Here is a 24,139-nt window from a genome sequence, read left to right on the forward strand (position 1 = left end):
CAAAAAACCTTTAACTCAGTTCAGTTATAATCTGAATCTGAGGGAATCTTCACTTCTTTTTGTGAATTATTAATCAATTTTAGAAGATGCAATTGAAATCATCGTTTCTCACTGTCTCTTCAAGGGCGTTGGTAACATTGATGGTGGTGCTGCTTTTGATGTAAAGTTTTGCAATTTCAAGTTCTCCTCAGACGCTTGAAAATTAATAACTTCTCGTTTTGGTGTTTGCAGAGCGTCGTCGCCACGTGGTCGTGCAAGTGCTAGTTTACTCAAGCAGAAGAAGGCTATACTGAATAACTTGCTTAATCCAGATAGATACGACGGGCAAATTAAACCTGGAATATTAAACGAAGAGGGTAAGTTTATTAAGTTACGTAATTAATTACATATTAAGAGTGGATTGCTCTTTTAATTTAGATAGTCCAACAACAGTACAAGTTAGCATGCATATTTTATCAATAACAAACGTGGACGATAAAAATATGGTGCGTTGAATGAGAAAATGTTTATAAAATTGAAATTTAAACATTCTTATTTCGTTTAAGATGTTTTCATTGGAATTCTACGTCCGTCAGAAATGGAAAGACGAACGCCTAGAATTTAACAACACCGCAAATAACATCAAATACATCGTTTTAAACGAGATCCGACAAATTTGGATGCCCGATTTGTTCTTTACGAACGAACATTCGAGTCGGACGCACGATTTAATGGAATCGAACAGTTTCAGGAAAATTTATAGAGATGGAACCGTCTTAACAAGCGCAAGGTTTTGCTTAGATACATTTTATTTTAAGTTTTTATTATTTTTTTTAATTAAACAGAGTTAGTTTGGTTTTAAGATGCAAAATGTTTTTTGCGTTGTACCCCATGGATTCCCAAGTATGTCCGTTAACAATAGAAAGTTGTAAGATTTAAATTCTTAATTAAAAAAAAATATATATTTAAACTTTCTTCTTAATTAATTCTAGATAGATATAAGGCGGACGATATTAGTTTAGAATGGACTAACGAGAGCACTCCGGTAACTCTGGGCGATGATATGTTAATTCCATTATTCACAGTTGAACGCTTCTGGACCGATAGAGGTTTGATCGCCATGGAATCCGGTGAATATTCAAGATTAACGCTCTATTTCAAATTCGCAAGAAGAACGGGATATTATCTGGTTCAAGTTTATATTCCTTGCGGGATGGCTTTCATTGTATCGTGCTTTCCGTTTTGGTTAAACCCGAAATTAATTACAGCCAGAGTTTTAATAGGTGAAAAAATTTCTATTAAATCAACAATAAAATTTGATTAATTTGAGTTTTAGGGATTGGAGTTCTTTTATCGACATCTCTTCAAGTATCCTATGTAAATTCGAATATGCCAAAAGTGCCATATACAAAAGCAATCGACATTTTCACCGGAATGACTTTAACGTTTATTTTTTGTGCTTTATTAGAAACGATTTTTGTTCATGTAACTGAAGTCAAATCAACTAGAAAACTTGAAACTCAAGAATCTGTTGCAAAGGATGATGTAGAACAGGTCGATATTTACTATTTATATGTACTATTTATTTACATTAACCTTCGAGCGGGCGCGACCGATTTCATAACACGAGTTATACATTTTATGACATCACGTCCGTATTTGAAATCGATAAATTTTTTAAATCTAACATTTTCAAACTACATACCTGGAATTTCATATAAGTCACAATATATGAATGCAATAACCATAGTTACGAAACTACAGTGCACTTGCACTGTCCCACATAAAATGCAACATAGCTTACTAGTACAGGCATTGTTCCAGGCAATTCTGGGTCCAGTGTTAGTTCTACTTTTCGTTCAATAAAAATATCCCACAAGGATAGACACTAGAACTAGAAACTTTCAGGTTTAGCCGTGCGTCTCTCAAGACGGCTAAATCCAAATGATTGTAGTTCTAGGTATTGTGTTAGTTGTAGTGATAGTGCTAGTGTAAAACTAGAACTAACACTAGACCAAGAACTAGAAACATTCGGATTTAGCCGTACGTCTCTCAAGACGGCTAAACCCGAATGATTCTAGTTCTTGGTCTTGTGTTAGTTCTAGTGATAGTGCTACTGTAAAACTAGAACCAACACTACAACTGGAAACATTCGAATTTAGCCGCACGTCTCTCAAGACGGCTAAACCCGAATGATTCTAGTTCTAAGTCTAGTGTTAGTTCTACTGACAGTGCTAGTGCAAAACTAGAACTAACACTAGACCCAGAACTAGAAACATTCGGCGTTAGCCGCACGTCTCTTAAGACGGCTAAACCCGAATGATTCTAGTTCTAAGTCAATTTAAATAAAACAAACTCTAGATTCTAGTTCTAAGTTTAGTCTTAGTTCTACTGACAGTGCTAGTGTAAAACTAGAACCAACACTAGAACTAGAAACATTCGAATTTAGCCGCACGTCTCTCCAGACGGCTAAACCCGAATGATTCTAGTTCTAAGTCTAGTGTTAGTTCTACTGACAGTGCTAGTGCAAAACTAGAACTAACACTAGACCCAGAACTAGAAACATTTGGCGTTAGCCGCACGTCTCTCAAGACGGCTAAACCCGAATGATTCTAGTTCTAAGTCTAGTGTTAGTTCTACTGACAGTGCTAGTGCAAAACTAGAACTAACACTAGACCCAGAACTAGAAACATTCAGCGTTAGCCGCACGTCTCTCAAGACGGCTAAACCCGAATGATTCTAGTTCTAAGTCTAGTCTTAGTTCTACTGACAGTGCTAGTGTAAAACTAGAACCAACACTAGAACTAGAAACATTCGAATTTAGCCGCACGTCTCTCCAGACGGCTAAACCCGAATGATTCTAGTTCTAAGTCTAGTGTTAGTTCTACTGACAGTGCTAGTGCAAAACTAGAACTAACACTAGACCCAGAACTAGAAACATTCGGCGTTAGCCGCACGTCTCTCAAGACGGCTAAACCCGAATGATTCTAGTTCTAAGTCTAGTGTTAATTCTACTGACAGTGCTAGTGCAAAACTAGAACTAACACTAGACCCAGAACTAGAAACATTCGGCTTTAGCCGCACGTCTCTCAAGACGGCTAAACCCGAATGATTCTAGTTCTGGGTCTTGTGTTAGTTCTAGTGATAGTGCTACTGTAAAACTAGAACTAACACTAGACCTAGAACTAGAACCATTCGGATTTAGCCGCATGTCTCTCAAGACGGCTAAACCCGAATGATTCCAGTTTTAAGTCTAGTGTTAGTTCTACTGACAGTGCTAGTGCAAAACTAGAACCAACACTAGAACTAGAAACATTCGAATTTAAACGCACGTCTTATCAAGACGGCTAAACCCGAATGATTCTAGTTCTCGGTCTTGTGTTAGTTCTAGTGATAGTGCTAGTATAAAACTATAGCTAACACTAGACCTAGAACTGGAACCATTCAGATTTAGCCACACGTCTCTCCAGACGGCTAAACCCGAATGATTCTAGTTCTAAGTCTAGTGTTAGTTCTACTGACAGTGCTAGTGCAAAACTAGAACTAACACTAGACCCAGAACTAGAAACATTCGGCTTTAGCCGCACGTCTCGCAAGACGGCTAAACCCGAATGATTCTAGTTCTGGGTCTTGTGTTAATTCTAGTGATAGTGCTATTGTAAAACTAGAACTAACACTAGACCTAGAACTAGAACCATTCGGATTTGGCCGCACGTCTCTCAAGACGGCTAAACCCGAATGATTCTAGTTCTAAGTCTAGTGTTAGTTCTACTGACAGTGCTAGTGTAAAACTAGAACCAACACTAGAACTAGAACCATTCGGATTTAGCCGCACGTCTCTCAAGACGGCTAAACCCGAACGACTCTAGTTCTAAGTCTAGTGTTAGTTCTACTGACAGTGCTCGTGCAAAACTAGAACTAACACTAGACCCAGAACTAGAAACATTCGGCTTTAGCCGCACGTCTCTCAAGATGACTAAACCCGAATGATTCTAGTTCTAAGTTTAGTGTTAGTTCTACTGACAGTGCTAGTGCAAAATTAGAACTAACACTAGACCTAGAACTAGAAACATTCGGCTTTAGCCGCAAGTTTTATATTTTAAAACTAACCTTCCTTTTTTGGCTCAGAGGCCCAGATATAGATATTTCAGATTCATGATTTTGTTGGCGATCGACATTATGGACACCACTGCTATAGGCTCTATCTTGTTGAAACCAAAGCAGTCTGTGTACGAGACGAGGATTCATATCATATGGAAAGCGTCTGGCTAATTCCAGAATTAATTTTAATTTCAAAATTGCCTAGTACTCATAGATCATTGGAAATTTCTGCCCATACATTAACTTTTTGAGGATACAGTGTACGTGTCTCCATCTTTCAATGAGGATTTTCGTCCGACTAATATCTGCAGTTCTGTCTGTTGACTGTACCATTTAAATAGAAATTTGCCTTTGTAAGAAAAAATGATTTGTTTACAAAATTCTGGCTTATCATTTAATCGATCCAATAACCAAGTTTAGTTCAATTCTTGAACAAATGGTACTTTATAAGATGCCATTTTTCTTTCTTCAATCACAGATCATAAAACGTTTGCTGTTGTTTCGTCTGATACATGATGGCGACTACTTTTCGGATGATCACGTGTATGTCCAATTTCCTCAATTTCTTTATGAAACAAACTCCAAAACTAATTCTTAGAACTTATGTCCTCAAAGTAGATTTCATTCGACTTATGTAAAAGGGCTTTTCATATTCACTAGCAGCCTGTCAAAAGTGGTTTTTGTTGCAAGAACAAGTTTTCATATCATATATTTTTCTTCATTAATTAACCTTTCAAGTACTTCAATAAAAATATACACGAATCTAGTTGGATAGCAATTAAAACTAGAACTAACACTAGACCTAGAACTAAAAAGTTTCGGGTTTAGCCGTGCGTACATCAATAAAAATATACAAGAATCTAGCTGGATATCAATTAAAACTAGAACTAACACTAGACCTAGAACTAGAATGTTTCGGATTTAGGGTGTGTTTACGTTGGAGCTGCGATAAACGATAATAGCGACGATACTACCAAAACAACGAAATTGTTGTCATAGTTTTATATGCAGGTGTTTATATATTATAGCTGCGATAAACAATAAGAACAACAATGAGAGCAGCGATAAGAGCTGCGCAAAATGAATTGAAAACGATTTGTCAGAACAGATCTGTTGTGGTAATTTTTATCTTTTTGGTCCCACAAGGGGGATCTAACAAAAATTTCACTAATTAAACAGTCGATATCCATGCCGACCACACCTGATAATAGCAAAGAAAATAGGAAATACAATTAGCGTAGCTCTTATCGTTAGTCGGGTGTCAAGCTTGTGACAATTCGTCGCTCCAATATAAACACTTGCATATAAAACTATGACAACAATTTCGTTATTTTGCTAGTATCGTTTATCTCAGCTCCAACGTAAACGCACCCTAAGTTTTCAGACGCACGGCTAAACCTGAATATTTCTAGTTCTAGGTATAGTGTTAGTTCTAGTTTTACACTAGCAGTGTTGCTATGTAGAACTAACACTATACCTAGAACTACTAGAATCATTTGGGTTTAGCCGCACGTCTCTAAAGACTCTGAAGACGCATGGCTAAACCCGAAACGTTTTAGTTCTAGATTTAATGTTAGTTCTAGTTTTAGTTCAATAAAAATATGCAACATAGTGATTTCTTATTCCAACTAGCGCCACCTATCATTATCACTAGAATTAACATTAGAACTAGAAACATTTGGGTTTAGCCGCACGTCTCTCGAAACTTATAAACCCGAATGATTTTAGTTCTAGGTCTTGTGTTAGTTCAAGTGATAATGCTAGTGTAATACAAGAACTAACACTAGACCGAGAACTAGAAACATTTGGATTTAGCCGCACGTCTCTCAATACGGCTAAACCCAAATGATTGTAGGTCTTGTATTAGTTCTAGTGATAGTGCTAGTATAAAGCTGCTGAATGTTTCTAGTTCTAGGTCTAGTGTTAGTTCAAATAGAATATGCAACATAGTGTTATCTTATATTAATAGTAAAAATTTAAAAATTTCGATTCCGACAAAATTGTCATTAATAATAATAATAATAATGTTTATTCAATAGTATGAATACAAAATACACAAAGAATATAAAGAAAAATATACATTTCATGTAAAAGTTACAAGCAAAAAGTAATAATAATTCCTGAATAAACATATGTATAGTAGAAATTTTCCACTGAAGCACTTCATTGGTGCAGTCTTGGTCGGTATATTTATCGTAATCTTTGGGCTCATTGAATTGAATTAGGTGCTGATCATTTCAGAAAAAAAACCATCGTCCCTTGTGGGATATCCAGTGTTTTATTTGTTTTTTTACTATGGCGTCTTTCAGGTTAGAATGCAATAATCTTCCTATTTCTGGGGGTACAGCTTTGGGCTATATAATTTAGGCTACGCTGTCCTATTCTTTTATTACATTTTGGAAGTTTTGCAGTTATGTTCCTGTTTCTTGTATCATAGGAATGATCCATTAATACTTTCTGGCTATATATTTGCCTTGTGTCTAACACCTGGCTTATGTTATATATCTCATTTGAAGGTGATGTTATATTTTTGTTGTACATTATTCTTAATATCGATTTCTGTACTTTATTAATTTTTTCCAAATGAGTGTCGGTTACCCCTCCCCAACCCAAAACAGCATATGATATAGGTGATTGCAAAAGGGAGTAGTAAACAACTTTCAGGTGTCTTTTATCCAAAAGCTGTGACAGGTACCTAAATCTGCTTGTTAGTCCTCTGATTTTCTTGACAATGTTATCAGCCTATAAATTCCAGCGTAAATGTTGATAAATAACTATGTCTAAATATTTTACTGATGACGCTTGTGGAATAAAAGTTTCCAGATCAACAACAAGGTTTCCCAATTTATGTTAACTGTTTGTTCGCGGTCTGTTAAATAGTTTTTAAGTATATCGTACACGTGACCTGTGATCCCGTATGCGTATAGCTTTTTTAGCAATATTTCATGAGAAACCGTGTCAAACACTTTTGATAGATCGACAAATATGCACATTGCAGGAATTTTCTCATCCATAACTTCATATATTTCCCGGGTTAAGGCACACATTGCGTCCTCTGTCGATTTTCCTTCTTTAAAGCCAAATTGATTAGGTGAAATCGCATTATTTTTATCAAAAAACTTCACAAGTTTACACTTAATGTTATTGGTCGATAATTTTTAGTCAGATGTATGTCACCATCCTTAAATATTGGCTATATTACTCCAATTTTTAATGCCTTTGAAAAGTAAACATCACCAAAACACATATTTATAATTGCAGATAGTGGAGACGCAATGATATCTGTGACTTTCATTAGAGTTTCTGCCCTTATTTCATCGAAACCAGGAGCTTTCCCTAGTTTTAGACTTTTAATGACTTCAGCAACCTCCAACTCGTCTGTTTCTGAGAGGTACATTGAACTTTGTACATATGTGATGTACTCTATTCCCAATCCACTAAAATAGTTACTGAATTCGTCGGCTATCTTCTTATCTCCATTCACTACCTCAGCCTGTACGTGAATACGTGTTATTTTGGTCTCAGTTTTCTTTTTGTTACAAATATCATTAATACAAGTCCACAGTGCCTTTGTTGAGTTTTTGCTTTTATTTATTATGTTGTTTATATATTCTCTTTTGTGTTTCTGAATATCACGTGTTAACTTGTTTTTAAGTTGATTGTACTGTCGTCTAAATGATTCATTATTTGGATTCCTTTACGGATCTGTATTTTTCAAAAATGTGCCAACTATCCGAAACCTTCATGTATGACTCAAAATATGTTTATAATACATTTATATCCCTTAATACATCTCATAATATAAATACGGCCTTATAAATCAGCAATTAATGTGTAAATTTTTTGTGTTTTATAACGTATTTTGCCAAAAATGCACAAATTGTCATAAATTTTATGACTGCCCGCTCGCTCGAAGACTAAATCTCTACAAATCATTAATTAATTTATTTGCAGGTTGAGAAATTCGATAAACCGAACGCTATCATTAAAATGAAAGCTTGGATGTTTGATGATCACGAAACGTTAAATGATATTGATGCAGCTTCCAGAGCATTATTTCCGATGAGTTACATCTTGTTTCTTTTTATTTATAGTCTTACTTGTGTTTCCTTAATTATGGAATAAGTAAAAAGTTTGTAGAAATCATGAAATCTGCTAAAAAAACAGTGGAATTTAAAATAGGTATTTTAGTCGGGTTGTAAACTAATTTGGTGCGGAATTTGACTAAAACTATCGTCGTTTTTCTGTAATATCTATCAAGATCAAATTTTTAGGATTTCATTGTAAAAGAAAAACTAAATATTTATATAATTTTATTATAACAAAAAAATAACTTTGTTAAAAACATGCGCAATTAATTAAAATTAATCGATTCACATTTAAATCTATTACAATAAATGTTACATTAATAACATGATTGTTTATTATAAAAAAAATTAATAATGAGGCACAATTCATTTCCGTCTCCCGCGAAACATTTTTCCTTCCACTCCAATTTTATATTATCTCCCTAATACTTACATTGTTTTTAATTTTTATGTATTCATCAAAATCCACACTGTTCATATTTGTTTTTTTTTTACTTTATATTGTTTATATTTGTTTCTACTATGTTTATTATAGTACTCCATTTTAAATCATTTATTATTATTTTCTTTGAATTAAACTTTAATTAATATTTTAATTTTCAATTTACATTCACCTTTTTACATGGTTACAAAACTGTTTAATTGTTGAAGAGTATCCGCCTCTAACGTTTGCAACAATTGTTGGTAATTAACCGGTCCGATTTGATTTCGCAATTCAACGATTTGCAATTGAAGGTAATCTCGAAGACAAACTGTATGTATCGGATCGATTTTTAACAGCTGATTTTTCCTATGTTCATGATCCGTTTCGTATTCACGATCATCTGGATAATAACCCTGAAATTGAAATTGATACTGATCTTGAGGATCCGCACTCGGTTCTTCGCCAAGATTCGGCATCAATAACGAATCGGAAGAGGTTCCATTATCATCGTATTTAGTTATATCATTTAATGTCTCCAAAATGTTTAACATGATTCCATTAAAACGTTCCAAAACTGGATTGCTTTGTGATGTTAATAAATTGGATAAAGCTAATGCTAAATAAAAAATATTTAATAAATATATTTTAATAAAATACAGTAAATCCTCGTTAAAACGGATTAATATGGGGAAGAAAGTGTCCGTTATAGCGAAAAGTCTGTTATATGAATAATTTTATGCACACAAATTCGGCCAGCTTTATATTTATATCAAGGACGGTAGAATCTAAAAGAACTGCTACATCCCAAAAACAGCTCGAAGGCCCATTCGTGACGTCATCGCTGAATAACAATTAAAATTAGAACTAACACTAAACCTAAAAAGTTTCGGGTTTAGCTTTGCGTTTTCAGACGAATGGATCTAGTTCTAGAATAGGTATTGCAATCCCGAAAATTATTAATCGATTATAATTTCGGGATTTTGTTTATGTCATTAATTTACTATTTTTTGAAGAATAAGACTCGATCGGTTGATACTGCAAGCACGCATTCGACATTACCTTTCCCTCAATATTTGTGTACTTCCCCGAGCTGGACAAGGTTATTTATAGGTTCGGTAGTTGTTTTTTTTTATTGTCTAGGAAAATAGACGAACAGAGAATAAGTGTTCATGGGCAATCACGCGATTTTGACAATAAGGAATTCAACCAGTATCAACTTCTAGCATTATTTGGTATTACATTGGTATCCATACATCAAATTACAGGTAATTTCTAACTGGTGCTGATCACGGTGAAACGGCAAAATGTAAAAAATGTTTTACTATTCTGAAAACAAAGGATAATACGCAAAATAAACATTAAAGAGCAACGAAAAGAACGAGCTTGTCTTGCAACTTTAAATGCACCTAGTACTTTAGGTACATTATAGCCCTCTAAACAAATAAAATTAACAGATTACTATTTGATAAAAACTGAAAAAATACTTGATGCAGTTTTCGCTAGAATGACATCATTAGATGGGTTGTCGTTTTCTGTTTTCATTACATCCATGGATTTATGAGAATCTCTGCAAGGTCGAGAATTTGTATTGCCAACTTCTTCAAACACTATTAGAAGTCGTGTACTAAATTCTTATGAAAAAATTCGCGCACATATTATTCAATCCATAAATAAACAAAAGGAAAATGGAATAAAATTTAGTCTTACATTTAATGTCCATTTCTAATAAACGTTTTATGAACATTAATGTACATGATGGTACAATGTTTTGGAACATTGGTGTCATAAAAATTACACATTCATACCGGTGAAGAATGTATTTTCATGGTACAGGCGCGATTAAATGAATTTGGATTAAGTTTATCCAAGATGTAGTTGCAGTTACTACAGACGGAGCTGATGTAATAAAAAAAATTGGGACGCCTAATTACACGAAGCCATCAATTATGTTTAGCACATGGTTTACAGAAATGATAAGAACAGAAATTTTCAGAAAAATGGATATGTAAAGCAATGGTTGACATAAAAGAGTCCTTTCTTGTAGTTTCATAATACGAACTTATTAAAGCGTTAGTAACAATATTGGAACCGGCAAAGCTGACTATACAAGCTTGATGTCAGCGGAGTATTACACTAGGAAAAGCAGATATAGCTTTACAATTTATGATAAATGAGATATAGATAAGTGTCCATCAGTTTTAGATCAAGATTTATTTAATGCGTTTAGAACACGCATAAGAGAAAGGAGAACCATTAATTCTTCTATATCAGTGGTGTCCACCAATTTTTGATCAAGATCGACTTTTTATATTAATGTCTTGCCAAGATCGACCAAAGGGTTTAAAATCTTTTTTTACATTTTAAAACTAACCTTCCTTTTTTTTTAGCTCTGAGGCCTAGATATAGATATTTCAGATTCATGATTTTGTTGGCGATCGACTCAAAGCTGCTTCAAAATTACATGAAATTGAAAACAAAAGTGACGAAATTAATGATGAATTATCAGATTTTCCAAGTGATTGTGATGATAATAGTGATATCGTAGCTATGAGAAAAAAATGTAAACCTATTTTATCTGAAACAGAAACTAATACTTCTTCTGAATCAGAAGAGGATGAGATAATAGTAATGGTGAATCAGAGGAGGATGAAAATACCGATAGTGAATCAGACGTTGATACACTACTGATGTATGGGGTGATATTGATATACCACCACAGTTAGAATCATTTGAAGGAAATCCTGGTCTAGCGATTGAAGAAAACCCCGAAAACATCGATGAGTTATTTTTTAATGATGACTTCTTCTTGTACCTGTGTCATGAAAGACATATATAAGAAATATATAAAGTTTATAAAAATGCTTTAAAGTGGACTGGTAATTTTAATGGGACAGGTTGTAATAATTCGGGAATAAAATAGACGTTAGAAAACGTAAAGTCTGATGGCTCCCAGAGTTTGGGATTTACGTGATGATTTTTGGGATTAGCTAGTGGCGGATGTTATCTTCTGGCCCCGTTGTACAAAAATTGTTCCCTTCCCCAAGTTCCCTCATTGGTTCAGAAAATTATTGTAAAACATCTGCCCCGTGTTTTGAATTGGCCCAAGTGTCGAAAACATCCAGGCGATAGGAACGCCTCAAGAAGGTTTTTGCACCCCTCCAACACCCGAGGTTACTTAAGAGCTTGTAGGACCTTTTTCTGGACAATCAAAAATCACATAACAATCACATGAGAATCAATTAGAATCACAACGAACCTAAGAGATTTTTGAGTCGAAGCGTCGTCAACGCTCCGTTAGATAGCAACTTAGAATTCGCTTTAACGCCAATTCTAAGTGTCGTCGCATATCGAGAACTGTGACTTAGTTTCAATTGTAAACATTCTTTGCATTTCGGGCATCCGTGTCGTGTCGGAAATTGTGTTTCTACTGAGGATTTGGTGCGAAAGTGGTATCGGAACCTTCCCGGTTAAATTTCGAGAAGCCACCAAAAAGGATCCAGGGTTGCGATCCATCGGTATACCACCAAATCGGAATACAAGTCCTGAGTAAGTCAATTTGTCAGTTTCCGTTATCACTTATCTGTCAACGAGAATTAGCTGTCGGGGTTAAGTAACGTCGGGTCATAAATAAACGTAGGTAGATTTTAAGGTTCATTTTGTTCATTGTCAATTATTTCTTATTATTTTGTTAATATAGTTTAAGTGTGGTTAGAACACTTGTCTTTTGATTTTCCCCTTTTCCTGACAGAGCCTTAGTGCAAGAACCCACGGTTCTGAAATAGTGACCGCGCGCTTGTCATTTAGTTTTGATTAATTTGCTAAGATCAATTAGGGGTCCTTCAGACTAAGAGTTAGGAAGCACGAAATACTGTTTCTGGTGGCAGCGGTATTACCAAAGATCGTGACCGTTCCGAAGCGGCCTCACCACAAGGTAAAAAAAGTAAATTACAAGATTATTAGGCAAAAGATCCTTTGAAACATCAATATTTGCAAAAATTATGACTCGCACACGATTTGATTCCTTGGAGAGGAAGGCTATCGTTTAGAACGTATAATCCGGCTAAGATTATAAAATATGGGTTGATTGTACGGGCTGTATGCGAAAGTAAATCTGGATATCTAATAAATCTAGAAATATACTGCGCAAAAGGTAAAAAATTACAAGAAATTACATGTTGTCAGTTTTGCATCCAGTATTAGGAAAGTGGCATTACTTATACCAAGACAATTATTATAATAATGTCCAAAATGCAGAATTATTATTACAACATAAAACTAGAGTTTGCGGAACGATCAGGGATTACCAATAAGTTTACAAAATGACATAAAAAAAATGAGAAAAGGTGACACAGTATTTCGCCGAATAAATGAAAAATGGCTACTGTTGATATTTAAGGATAAAAGAGAGATAAAAATGATAAGTACAATTCATTCGCTCAAATAGTACAAACCAGAAAATAAAATGGAAAAACAAAAGATATACAGGGTGTTTCAGGTTTATGTAGCTAGACTTTAACAGTCGATAGATCTTTTAAAATTAACACAAAAACTTCATATAAACATAGGTCGACAAACGCTTTGTTTTGGAGATACAGGTGTTCAAATTAAATTTTTAAATTGATTTTTATTTAATATTACACGTGTATTTCAACCGATTCTTTTCAAATTTTGTATACGGAGGTTTTTTGGCATAAGAAAGACGATTATGAAGTCCGTTTTACTATAGCGGGTAGATGCGCTCTGTAACGTATTCTTTACTTAATCCGTAAATAACAATAACTTTTCTGACAGTATACTTTTTGAATAAAAATCCTTATTCTCTATACTTTTTAAGCAAAAAGGGTACTCTTATCAAAATGCGCTAAAGTTTATCGTTTTCAAGATAATCCGGTTTTTATTATTCGATAGAGAAATACGATTTACTTATACCCGAAATAAAAGATAAAATATAAATTTTTGGCTCAACTTTGACAGCTCATAGCTCGAATTCAAAAGAGTTGCGATCCTATGTTTATATAAAAAAACTTGTATTATTTTGGCAAGTATGACATCCTAGTAAAGTTTCTCGATTAAAAACTGAACCTAAAGACTAAAAAAAATTCTAATAGTTATGTACAAATTTTGAAAATTTCAATAAAATATTTTTAAACAAGTTATTAAACGTTAAATTCTGTTTGTAATGTGAGAAACATCTAGTTATCATAACAAAATTATTCATTAAAATACCCCGATTTATAGGTAAATTTTACGAAAAATAGCCTGATGCGAATGTGTTAAGTTATCTCAAAAGGGGTAAAAATGATCAAATGATTGCCAGCGAAGTAGAGAAACTTATATTACGTTTAACATCAAAAGATGAACAAAAGATGTTTGAAAATGATGAAGGTGACTTACTAATTGCGGTGTTTCAACGGCAGGAAACGAATCAGACACTGAAAGAAAAATTTCATTCTGCTCTAAACAAACAACAATCTCATAAACATCAAACAATACATTAATCCAGGAAATTGATATATTTAATAATGGCGGTAGTATAGGTAAAAATTTTCAATTTGCTTTTGAATGTTTGAAAACTATTCCACTAATAAGTGTGAAATCGGAACGGTGCTTCTCTTCAGCAGATTTATTAACCTCAAAATTTAGATCTCGTTTAGGAGATAAAACAATAAATAACTTGCTTGTTGCCGTGGGTCTCTTAAGACGGCTAAACCCGAATGTCTCTAGTTCTAGTGTTAGCTCTTGTATTCCACTAACACTGTCAGTAGAACTAACGCTAGACTTAGAACTCGAAAAATTCTAAGTCTCTTCTAAGTCCAGTGTTAGTTTTAGTTTTGCATTACAACTTTCACTAGAACTTACACTAGACCTAGAACTAGAATCATTCGGGTTTAGCCATCTTGAGAGACGTGTGGCTATACCCGAATGTTTCTAATTCTAGGTCTAGTGTTAGTTCTAGTTTTGCACTAGCACTGTCAGTAGAACTAACACCAGACTTAGAACTAGAATCATTCGGATTTAGCCGTCTTGAGAGACGTGCGGCTAAACCCGAATGTTTCTAGATCTAGTGTTAGTTCTAGTTTTGCACTAGTACTGTCACCAGAACTAACACAAGACCTAGAACTAGAATCATACGTGTTTAGCCGTCTTGAGACGTACGGCTAAACACGAATGATTCTAGTTCTAGGTCTTAGTGATAGTACTACTGTAAAACTAAAACTAACACTATTCATTCGGGTTTAGCCGTCTAGTGTTAGTTCTAGTTTTGCATTACAACTGTCATTAGATCTAGAACTAGAATCATTCGGGTTTAGCCGTCTTGAGAGACGTGCGGTTAAATCCGAATGTTTTTAGTTGTAGTTTTGCACTAGCACTGTCAGTAGAACTAACACTAGACGTAGAATTAGAATCATTCGTGTTCAGCCGTCTTGAGAGACGTGCGGCTAAACCCGAATGTTTGTAGGTCTAGTATTAGTTATAGTTTTGCACTAGAACTAACACAGGACCTAGAACTATAATCATGTTTAGCCGTCTTATGAGACGTACAGTTAAACCCGAATGATTCTAGTTCTAGGTCTTATTGACAGTGCTACTGTAAAAGTAGAACTGTACATTAGATCTACAATTAGAAACATTCTGGTTTAGCCATTCGTTTCTTAAGACGGCTAAACCCGAATGTCTCTAGTTCTATGTATAGTGTTATTTCTTGTTTTAGTTGAATATAAATATACAACAATTAAACGCTGAATAACAATTAAAACTAGAAGTACCATCCTTGATTTTTATACATCGTATAAACAACTAAGGGAATATTTGTTTATCTATTTCATATTCATAAACGAATTTGGGGAATAACCCGAGTTCGAGGCTATCTATGAATTCTAACATTTATATTTAAATATACTAATTTATTAAATAGATAATATTAACCGTGTGACTTAAAAATATTTTGTCCATTACATTCAAAGTCCGTTTTAACGAGGTCCATTATACCAAGAATATTCGTATTTACTTACAAAGTAATTTTCTTTGTTCTTGTTGCGAAACATTGCGCATTTTGCGGATCCAAACATCTAATATTGTTGCTAAAACATCCTGTTCCGAACAGTTATGTCGTCCAGCTATGATTAAAAGAACCTCGCGGAAAATCGAAGGGGATGATATTAAAACTCGAGAGAGTATGCAAAAGTTTAAAGACATTATAACGTAAACATCGTTATCTTTATAAACAGATCTAACAACAAAAAAATAGTTACATTCCCATTAAACAAATTTAGTAACACTTACTCAAATATCCTAGGTAAAATGCTTTTAACAGTTTCACACCCAATTTCCGGATTGGCCCTTATAAAGGTATCCACTAATCTTGTTAACATAATAAGCCCCTCATTTCTCATATCGGCCATCATTCCATCGCAAATCTTAATAATTTCCACTCCTTGTGTTCTCATTACATTTTCAGGATCTAAAAGCATATGTGCGGCGCAAATAATTAAACAAAGTCGTAAATTTTCGGAAGAATACTCCAATAAACCAGGCATGTTATCGAATAATCGCATAAACTCGTTCGTCATAACTGGGGAGTTCTCTAAAACTGTTAACCATAATTCCAAACTATCCTCTAAAAGATACACAATAGCTCCTTGAGTAACATCCGTTCCTAATTGAATGACCGGAAGCAAAAACGGGTTTAATTCGGCGCTAACGTGTCCTAAAGCGCGAACTAATTGTACCAAAGTTGCTACAATTGCTACCCTCAACATGTTATGATCTTCGGATTCCGTCCATAAAAGTGGCAAGAAATGAATAAGTGCCGCTGTATGCGGACTGATTGTTTGTCCAACTCTCTCAACCATTAAAGTCATTACATTTAAAACGTGCATTTTCGTTTCGCATTCTTTAGCTTCTTTTAATAAACAAAAAAGTAAATTGAAGGATCTATCTAAATACGGTCGAAATTGTTCGGAATTAAACTCAAAGTCATCTATTGCGTGTCTCAAAGCGGTCGAAGCGGTTAATCTAACTGCCATATCCTCATCAGATTCTAAAAGATTTGTTACACAATTATATAAAGCGGGTCGGAGTTCAGGTGATAATTTAATTCCCGTCCAATTTCCAATTAACGAGGTAACTCTACGCCGGATTACACGATAATTGTTATCCTTTACTTTTAATTCTTCGGTTAATGTGTTCATGAACCATTGGTCAAAGTCCACCTAATAAGATTTATTTATAAATGATTTTTATTCATGTTTTTTTTTAAAATTAATATACCTCATCATACATGTCATATGCTGCTAAACCGACGGCATTGTAAACGGCGTCTTTCTTTAAAATTCCCGCCATATCATCAGGGGAAACCATGCAGTTTGTTTCGCGGATCATTTCTAGTAAAATCGGTGCTAAAGTCTCTCGAAATTCATGGAAGAGCGTTACGAATATTGTTTCCATACTAGGCTAAAAAAAATTTATTAAAAGAATTATTTTTTTAATTTTTTTCGGAGTTTTCGGCATTAGCTTCTCGAAAAACGAGATCATGACATGTAAACTACTTTTTGTCTATCTCTTTTATTTATTTATTTTTTGTATTTATTAAAAAGAGATAATTCGAACATAAGCTATAGTTTTTTGTTTTCGCCCTATCTGCAAAAACTGAAAAATTTGCGAAAACGACAATATTTCACTTATTATTACCAAAAATTGAGTATTATAATGAAAACATTGCATGGGCAACTTTTTATATGGCGAAAGCAAAAGACGATAACTAATCGGAGTTTTCGGCATTAGCAGTTTCTCGAAAAACGAAATCATGACATGTAAAATACGTTCTCTTTTAGCTTCGGAGATAGTCTATGCAGACAACGAATTTGGGACACCTGTACACTCGCGATGATGCGAACATTCGGTAATGAGCACCTGCCGATGGTGTGAAGACGAAATTATTTACATTGAACGCCGTATAGTGTGAACAGTGTGGACCTTCGATGGTGCGAACAAGTGTATTGTGCCTTTCTGTCAGGGTTTTTACTTATATACCGCTCGGGGAAATCTCTTATTTTGTACTTTGAAGCACATTCAACATGTCGTGTGTATAAAGGTTGCTGTGAATGTGCCTCCGATATATAAATGCAACGTGCATTCACAGCACGTTGTATTACGCTTAGAACAAGATGGAGAAATTAAAGAAATTTTTGAGTATAAGAGAAAAAGCCAATATAATCGATGAAGGTAAAAGAGGAATGTCAGTCACGACGTTATCTGATAAATACGGAGTTTCAAAATCAACAATTTGTGGTAAAAAAAAAATTAAAAACTTATTGTCGATAAAACGCCAAAACTATCAAAAAAGATTATCTTGAAAAAGTCTGCATTTCCACTTTTAGAAGAGAAATTGTACAATTGGTTTTTTAAAGAAAGAGAAAAGAGTTCATTATCAAAATAATTGAATATTGATACTTTCATGGTCAGTGTTGGTTGAATGCTTATGTGGAGCCTATTTCATAATTATCTTTCAGAAAAATACCTAATTAGAATTAGTTGATATCAGGTGCTTAATACTGGGTGTTTTTTTAAGCCCGATAGAACTTTAAATTGACAAAGATAACACAAAAAATTAAATTTTAATGCAAAAAATTTTTTTGTTCGAAAGATCAATTTCGATTTCGGGCATATGGGCACCGCGGCTGTTCTTGACGAAGCGCATTCTAGACGTCTAATTTTGGGCCGCATTTTCGAGCATTGCTGGTCATATATCACGAATAACAAAAAAAAATGTTAGCATTCAAGTCGTCAATTGTTGCTGGTTTATCAGTATAAACCAATGACTTCACGTGGCCCCACAGGATATAATCGAGAAGTGTCAAATCGCACGACCTTGAAGGTCAATTGACAGGTCCATTTCTCTTCTGTTGAAACCACTTCTCGCCCGGATCAATGTCATCCATATTTTCAATCAAAAACTCATTGATCATGGTGCGGTAACGATCTCTATTGACCATAACGAGCTCCGACTTCATTTTTGAAGAAATAAGGTTCAATAATGCCACCAGTGTGGAAACCACACCAAACGATGCATTTTTTCTGGATGTTTTCTGGAGTCTGTAGGATCTGTTGTGGATTGCTTTCACTCCATATGCAGTAATTTTATTTATTAACAAACCCCTTAAGCCAAAAATGAGCCACATCGCTGATGGCTCATTTTGTCATAAAACATCGGATCTGTTTCCAGCTGGTTTGGATCGTAATCGGCGAAAGAACGACGCATATGATGGTCTTGTGGCTTTAATTCCTGCATCAGCTGGATCTTAAACGGGTGTAGGCCAAGATCTTTGGGCGAAATTTTCCACGTAATGGACAGACAGTACCATAATTCCTGTGACCGACGAAGAATTGATAAATTTGTATTTTCTTCCACACTTTCGTTTACAGCGGCGATATTCTCTTCAGTATTCACATTCCTTCGACGTGTTGGCGTTATTGCATCATTTAGAGAGTATGTGGTATGAAATCTATCCACAGTTCGACGGATGGCTTGCTCAGATGAACGATGTACGAATGTACGCCATACAAATCACGAAGTCGTCTATAAGTTGTGCGAATTGATGACTAATTTTCAAAGTAAATCTGGATGATTTGGTAGCGTTGTTCAAGCGTCAATCTATTCATGATAACTTGCCGGAGTATATTGATTATAAATATCAAAAAGTGACCGCAGTATGACAGTTCGTTTGACAGTTAACCCTTTTTGTAAGTTCTATCTGGCTTAAAAAAACACCCTCTAATATAAAAAATAAAACGAAAAACTTCTTAACTTGTTATATTTAATAAATTTGAAGTCAAACTAGTTTCGGGGCTAGCCCCATCCTCAGTGACAATGTCAATAGAAGACTAATATTGTAAACTGACGATCATCAAAAAGGCAATTGAATTGCATGTATAAAGCTGAAGGCGATATAATGCGGTGTTAAACATGTACAGCAAAATGATTAAAATGGCGACAGCAAAAAAGCAAGTTATTATAAACGCTTGTTGAAAAATAATCAAAAACCATGTTGAACCTTTAAAGAGACGTGAAGAAACGAGACACATTATATCGCCTTCAGCTTTATACATGCATTCAATTGCCTTTTTGATGATCTTCAGTTTACAATATTAGTCTTCTATTGACATTGTCACTGAGGATGGGGCTAGCCCCGAAACTAGTTTGACTTCAAATTTATTAAGGCCCACTTTTACCACCTCTAGATAAATTTAACCGATAGATAATTACCATGGTTACAGCGGTTTTAAGCGCTCTCATTGGCTAAGGTCCATTACTACCATCTTCTGGTTAAGCTATCTAAGGCATTATTACCACGGTTACGGCTATTTTAAGCGCTCTGATTGGCTAGTAGATGGGTTTATCTATAAGATAAATTTAACTAAAAGATGGTAGTAATGGACCTAAGAGCACCAATTTATCTATCGTTTAAATTTATCAAGAGGTGGTAAAAGTGAGCCTAAATATAGCAAGTTAAGAAGTTTTTCGTTTTATTTTTTAAATAATTCACTTGCAACATGGATCTACACTCTAAACCCTCTAATATGTTCTAATTTAAAAAGAAAACAATTTCATGTCAATTTGTTTATTAGCGTGTTAATGAATGATGTGCAGATGTTTTAGGAGGTGGTACTAATGGGCAAAATATGAAAAAAATGTCAATATACAAATGGTCTCAAACCCGTTATTTTCGATATACAGGGTGAAAAAGTTTCAATTATTTTTTCGAATTTTGAGTTTTTCTTCAGTATCTTCTGAAATAATTGTTTCAAATTTGATACATCTTTTGTCTCTTAGACAAAAAGAGACTTTTAGACCGTCTATGGCAATACACACGTGTTCATTTTTTTAGTCTCCGACCCATATACGTACCGGGACCTTTTCGTTTTGAGTACCCTGTACAAATTCTGATATCATATTCCAACTGCCTGTCCTTTTATTCGCCTTTTTGGTGTTTTGGATTATTCTCGAATTTAACACCGTTTTCGAGTTATTTGCAAAAATAGATAAAAATCTTCACACTGCGAGAAATGGATTGTACTATGCACTAAAAATATACTACAGAGTGTTCAACAATGATTGTAAGGTGTTTGAATTTGGCGCGCTTGACTTTTAGTAACATTTGACAAACAACGTTGGTGCCAGCTGGTGTTTTCGATATATTTTTAACAATCAGTGGCGTGGTATGTTTTAATTGCTTTCGAGTTAACAAATTTCAACATTTATTATAACAAAATGTGAATAAATATCAATTGGTTTAATACACATTTTTAAATTTTGTTAATTGTAAAAGTTACACATTGATAAATTTTAAACATAAATTTATACCAGCCTTAAAAATTAAACGCAAAAGCGGAAAATTCACACCTCACAATCATTGTTGAACGCTCTGTATAAGGTATAATACTTTACTACGAAAAGTGACAGCGAGACGAGATTGTATTCAGTACAATAAATATAATCAATATAACACAATGAATTGTTGCATGTATAATATTTTTTCTATAATACGATTCGTACAATCTATTTCTTTCAGTGCATGTATCTTTGGTTCGCATTAATCGCTATTTTTGCAAATTTGTAACTCGAAAACGATGACAAATTCGAGAATAATGCAAAACACTAACAGTTATAGAAAATCACAGAGATTTTAAAGGTTATCAGAATGTATGCAGGTAAAAAATAGATACATAGTTACCCTGAATGGTCACCTGTATATCGAAAATGACGTGTTTTTTCACCCGTACCCCCTGAAGTATTTGCACATCATTCATTAACACCCTGTATAGTTTGAATTAGTAACATAAGTAGATAATGTACAACATTATTTTGTATGCACATCCTCATCATCATTAGACTCCTAATCACCATTACCTTGGGTTTTCCTTTTTTTAGTTTTTTTTCGATTATTTGTCACAATAAGGTCCGAAGATAGATCAGTATTGATGTTGATCCTTGAAGTTTTTCGGGAATAATATTATCTTAATTTTTTATACCCCTTATGGCCTGTCTCAATTATGTTTTCTGATAGTTGACCCACTGGCAAAGGGAAAGATTTTATGATGTCAACTCCATGTATTAATAATTTGTGAACAGTGGCACTCATTTTGTAGCAACCATAAAGCGATTTGTGCTGTTTCAAAGCAATAGTTTTTCAATACATTTTCTTTAACGTAGTGCCCACAAGAAATGATGGAAAGTGTATTTGCAAATTTTCGTATTAATTCTTTATCGATTCCTTTTATTTGGGAAACAAGCAAAGAATTCTTAAAAAATCTCAGCGCTGTGTTTCCGTCGTTACTATTGCCTCCACATTGTTTTGGCCCAATTCTTTATAAAATTCGGCCGCTATTTGATTTTTTTCTTTCCTTTACTTTTTCTTTATCATTTTCGCCCCTTGCTTGCCACTTCTGTAACTCCAATTTATATGCTATAAATTGCTGCTGTCTCGTTCTCTTGTACACAGACATGTATTATTGCACATGTACACACCTCCTATGTATTATTGAATATACGTTTTCCATGTTATACATGTTGTTTAATTGAAAACATTAAATATGATTCATTAGTACGCGTATTAAGTTTTAGCAAATTCAGGTTTTATACGTGATTAAGGGCTGGTATTTTCACCTACATATCTGTAAACCTTCTATAACTATTTGACAGATCTATCATATTTTTAGCCCTGTTAAACTCCGCAAAATGGTATATGTTTCGGTGGCGCTGTACAGAACGTGAATATAAGGAGTACATGACGCGTTTTGTACAATATCGCCATTATATTTGCTTGATATTTGAAAATAGCAGCCCTAAGTCTTATGCCGTTTGCGCCATAGCAGTTGTGCGTTAAACTGCTTTGGGTCTACGAGTGTGTTGCGCCTATATCCTTAGCCACACCAGCGTGCGCTTCTACGGCAACGGTGGCGCAATTGAGTTAACTCATTTTAAAGTTGGGTATCAGCGCACGTAACACACTGTATTGAGTTAACTCAATTGCGCCGCGCAGCACAGTGTTACACATCTCTAATTAGTAGTGACACGATCGTACATAAAATGATCGAATTCGCATATTCTGAATTATTGGCGAAATTTTGTTTGTAAATATTGTGTCCACCGCTGCCATCTAAGCCCCATTTATAATAAACTTCGATAGTATCACAGTCCTCCGAAATGTTTTGAACTATTACATCAGCCTGCACTTGTGCTAAACGTAGCGTAGTATGTATAAGACGATCTATCACTGACACCACAACCGCGTTCTAAGTTATCATAATATTTGTTGAATAACACTTCCTCTTTGTCTCTATGATCACATGATATGAGAGATAAAAAAGTCCCTCTTTCTTTTGCTCCAAGTCACATCGTTGTATAATCCTCTTTTGTCAACTCAAGATCCACTATAAGAGAGAGCTTCTTCAGGGCTGTTGGGTCTTATATTAGCAGAGGATGACGTATCATGCACCTTTTTCATTTTTGTTAATGTGTTGGGCGAAGATTGTATTGCTAATTTCACAACCTAGGCTGCAGTTCTTTTGCCTGATATCACCAAGCTTGATTCTGCAGCCAAGCACAGTGTTTCTGAATAGAGATTTGACACAATTGGTTCACATGTCGTTGCTTACTGCGTTCAGAATTCTCTTCGAATAAGTTTCTTGGCCTGTCTCGCCTCTTTTGCTTTGAACATTTTGGTGCTGTTGCTGCAAGCTCTGATAGCCATTTCATATGCTTGTTGTTAAAACGCTCATACATGTAATTACAACCTTGCCATTTCGTCAAAAACACTTTGACCACAAGTTTTATTTGTTTTGTACAATTTTCAGAAAGTTCACTAACGCTAAAATTCTCCAATATACAGGGTGTATCAGGTATAAGTAGAAAAAATTTTAGGGGTTATAGGTCCCCTTTTTGTGAATAAAAAATTCTTATAACACAACGTCCCATTCTTTGCCATTCTTAAGATATGATGCGATAATGTTAAAGGTTTGAATGTTTAAGTACTGCTGTATAATTATACTTAGCTATAGGCTTTGCTTATGTATATAGCTATAATTTGACGCATAAAAGTAATTTTTGAGATATTTTTTTAGAAGTTGTTTACTTTATACGGATAAATTTATCACTTCTGTTTTATCACTCTTTAATCTGAAAATTTACAAAAATTTAGGTTTTAATAAATAAACTTGCTTATTGTATTAAAAACAACAAAATTACAAAACTAGAAACAAATTACAAATTGCAAAGAAAAGCCTGCTTAGTATAATTCATTAAACTGTAGTACTCAAACATGTAAACCCTTCACTTTATCATATCTTAGGAAGGACAAAGAATGGGATATTGTGTTATAAGAATTTTTTATTCAGAAAGAGGAGCCCCTATAACCCCTCAATTTTTTTCTACTTATACCTGATACACCCTGTATACTATAATAATTATTCATTACACTTTAATAACGACAACTTATAAAACTGTTTATTTATTAACACTATAAATAGTTCTTTTCTCTTAATCTTT

At 34.3% G+C, this 24,139-nt stretch overlaps 2 protein-coding genes across 3 annotated transcripts in view; one reads left to right on the forward strand and one right to left on the reverse strand.

The window, feature by feature from the left end:
* LOC111423977 (glutamate-gated chloride channel-like) lies at positions 1-8,492 on the forward strand. Its single transcript, XM_023057368.2, has 8 exons — positions 1-160; positions 232-356; positions 418-485; positions 546-769; positions 825-907; positions 972-1,262; positions 1,316-1,533; positions 8,035-8,492. The coding sequence occupies exons 1-8, from the start codon at positions 87-89 to the stop codon at positions 8,203-8,205; spliced, it is 1,254 nt and encodes a 417-aa protein (XP_022913136.2). The 5' UTR covers positions 1-86; the 3' UTR covers positions 8,206-8,492.
* The window catches only part of LOC111423968 (importin beta11), a 27,784-nt gene continuing 12,021 nt past the window's right edge, over positions 8,377-24,139 (reverse strand). For both annotated transcript variants that reach the window (XM_023057358.2, XM_023057357.2), the window contains 4 exons: positions 16,864-17,046; positions 15,877-16,805; positions 15,606-15,823; positions 8,377-9,208 (listed from right to left, as the gene is read on the reverse strand). In XM_023057358.2, coding sequence (XP_022913126.2) covers positions 8,787-9,208; positions 15,606-15,823; positions 15,877-16,805; positions 16,864-17,046 — 1,752 coding nt within the window. In that variant the 3' untranslated portion in view covers positions 8,377-8,786. The remainder of the gene's footprint in view (positions 9,209-15,605; positions 15,824-15,876; positions 16,806-16,863; positions 17,047-24,139) is intronic.

Source organism: Onthophagus taurus, chromosome 3 (genome assembly GCF_036711975.1).
Source record: "Onthophagus taurus isolate NC chromosome 3, IU_Otau_3.0, whole genome shotgun sequence".
NCBI classification, from domain to species: Eukaryota; Metazoa; Arthropoda; class Insecta; order Coleoptera; family Scarabaeidae; genus Onthophagus; species Onthophagus taurus.

Coding starts and splice junctions, on each gene's coding strand:
- LOC111423977 (XM_023057368.2), top strand. CDS start 87: ATGCAATTGAAATCATCGTTTCTCACTGTCTCTTCAAGGGCGTTGGTA. Junction 486..545: donor ACGTGGACGATAAAAATATG/GTGCGTTGAATG, acceptor ATTTCGTTTAAG/ATGTTTTCATTGGAATTCTA. Junction 770..824: donor ACCGTCTTAACAAGCGCAAG/GTTTTGCTTAGA, acceptor TTAATTAAACAG/AGTTAGTTTGGTTTTAAGAT.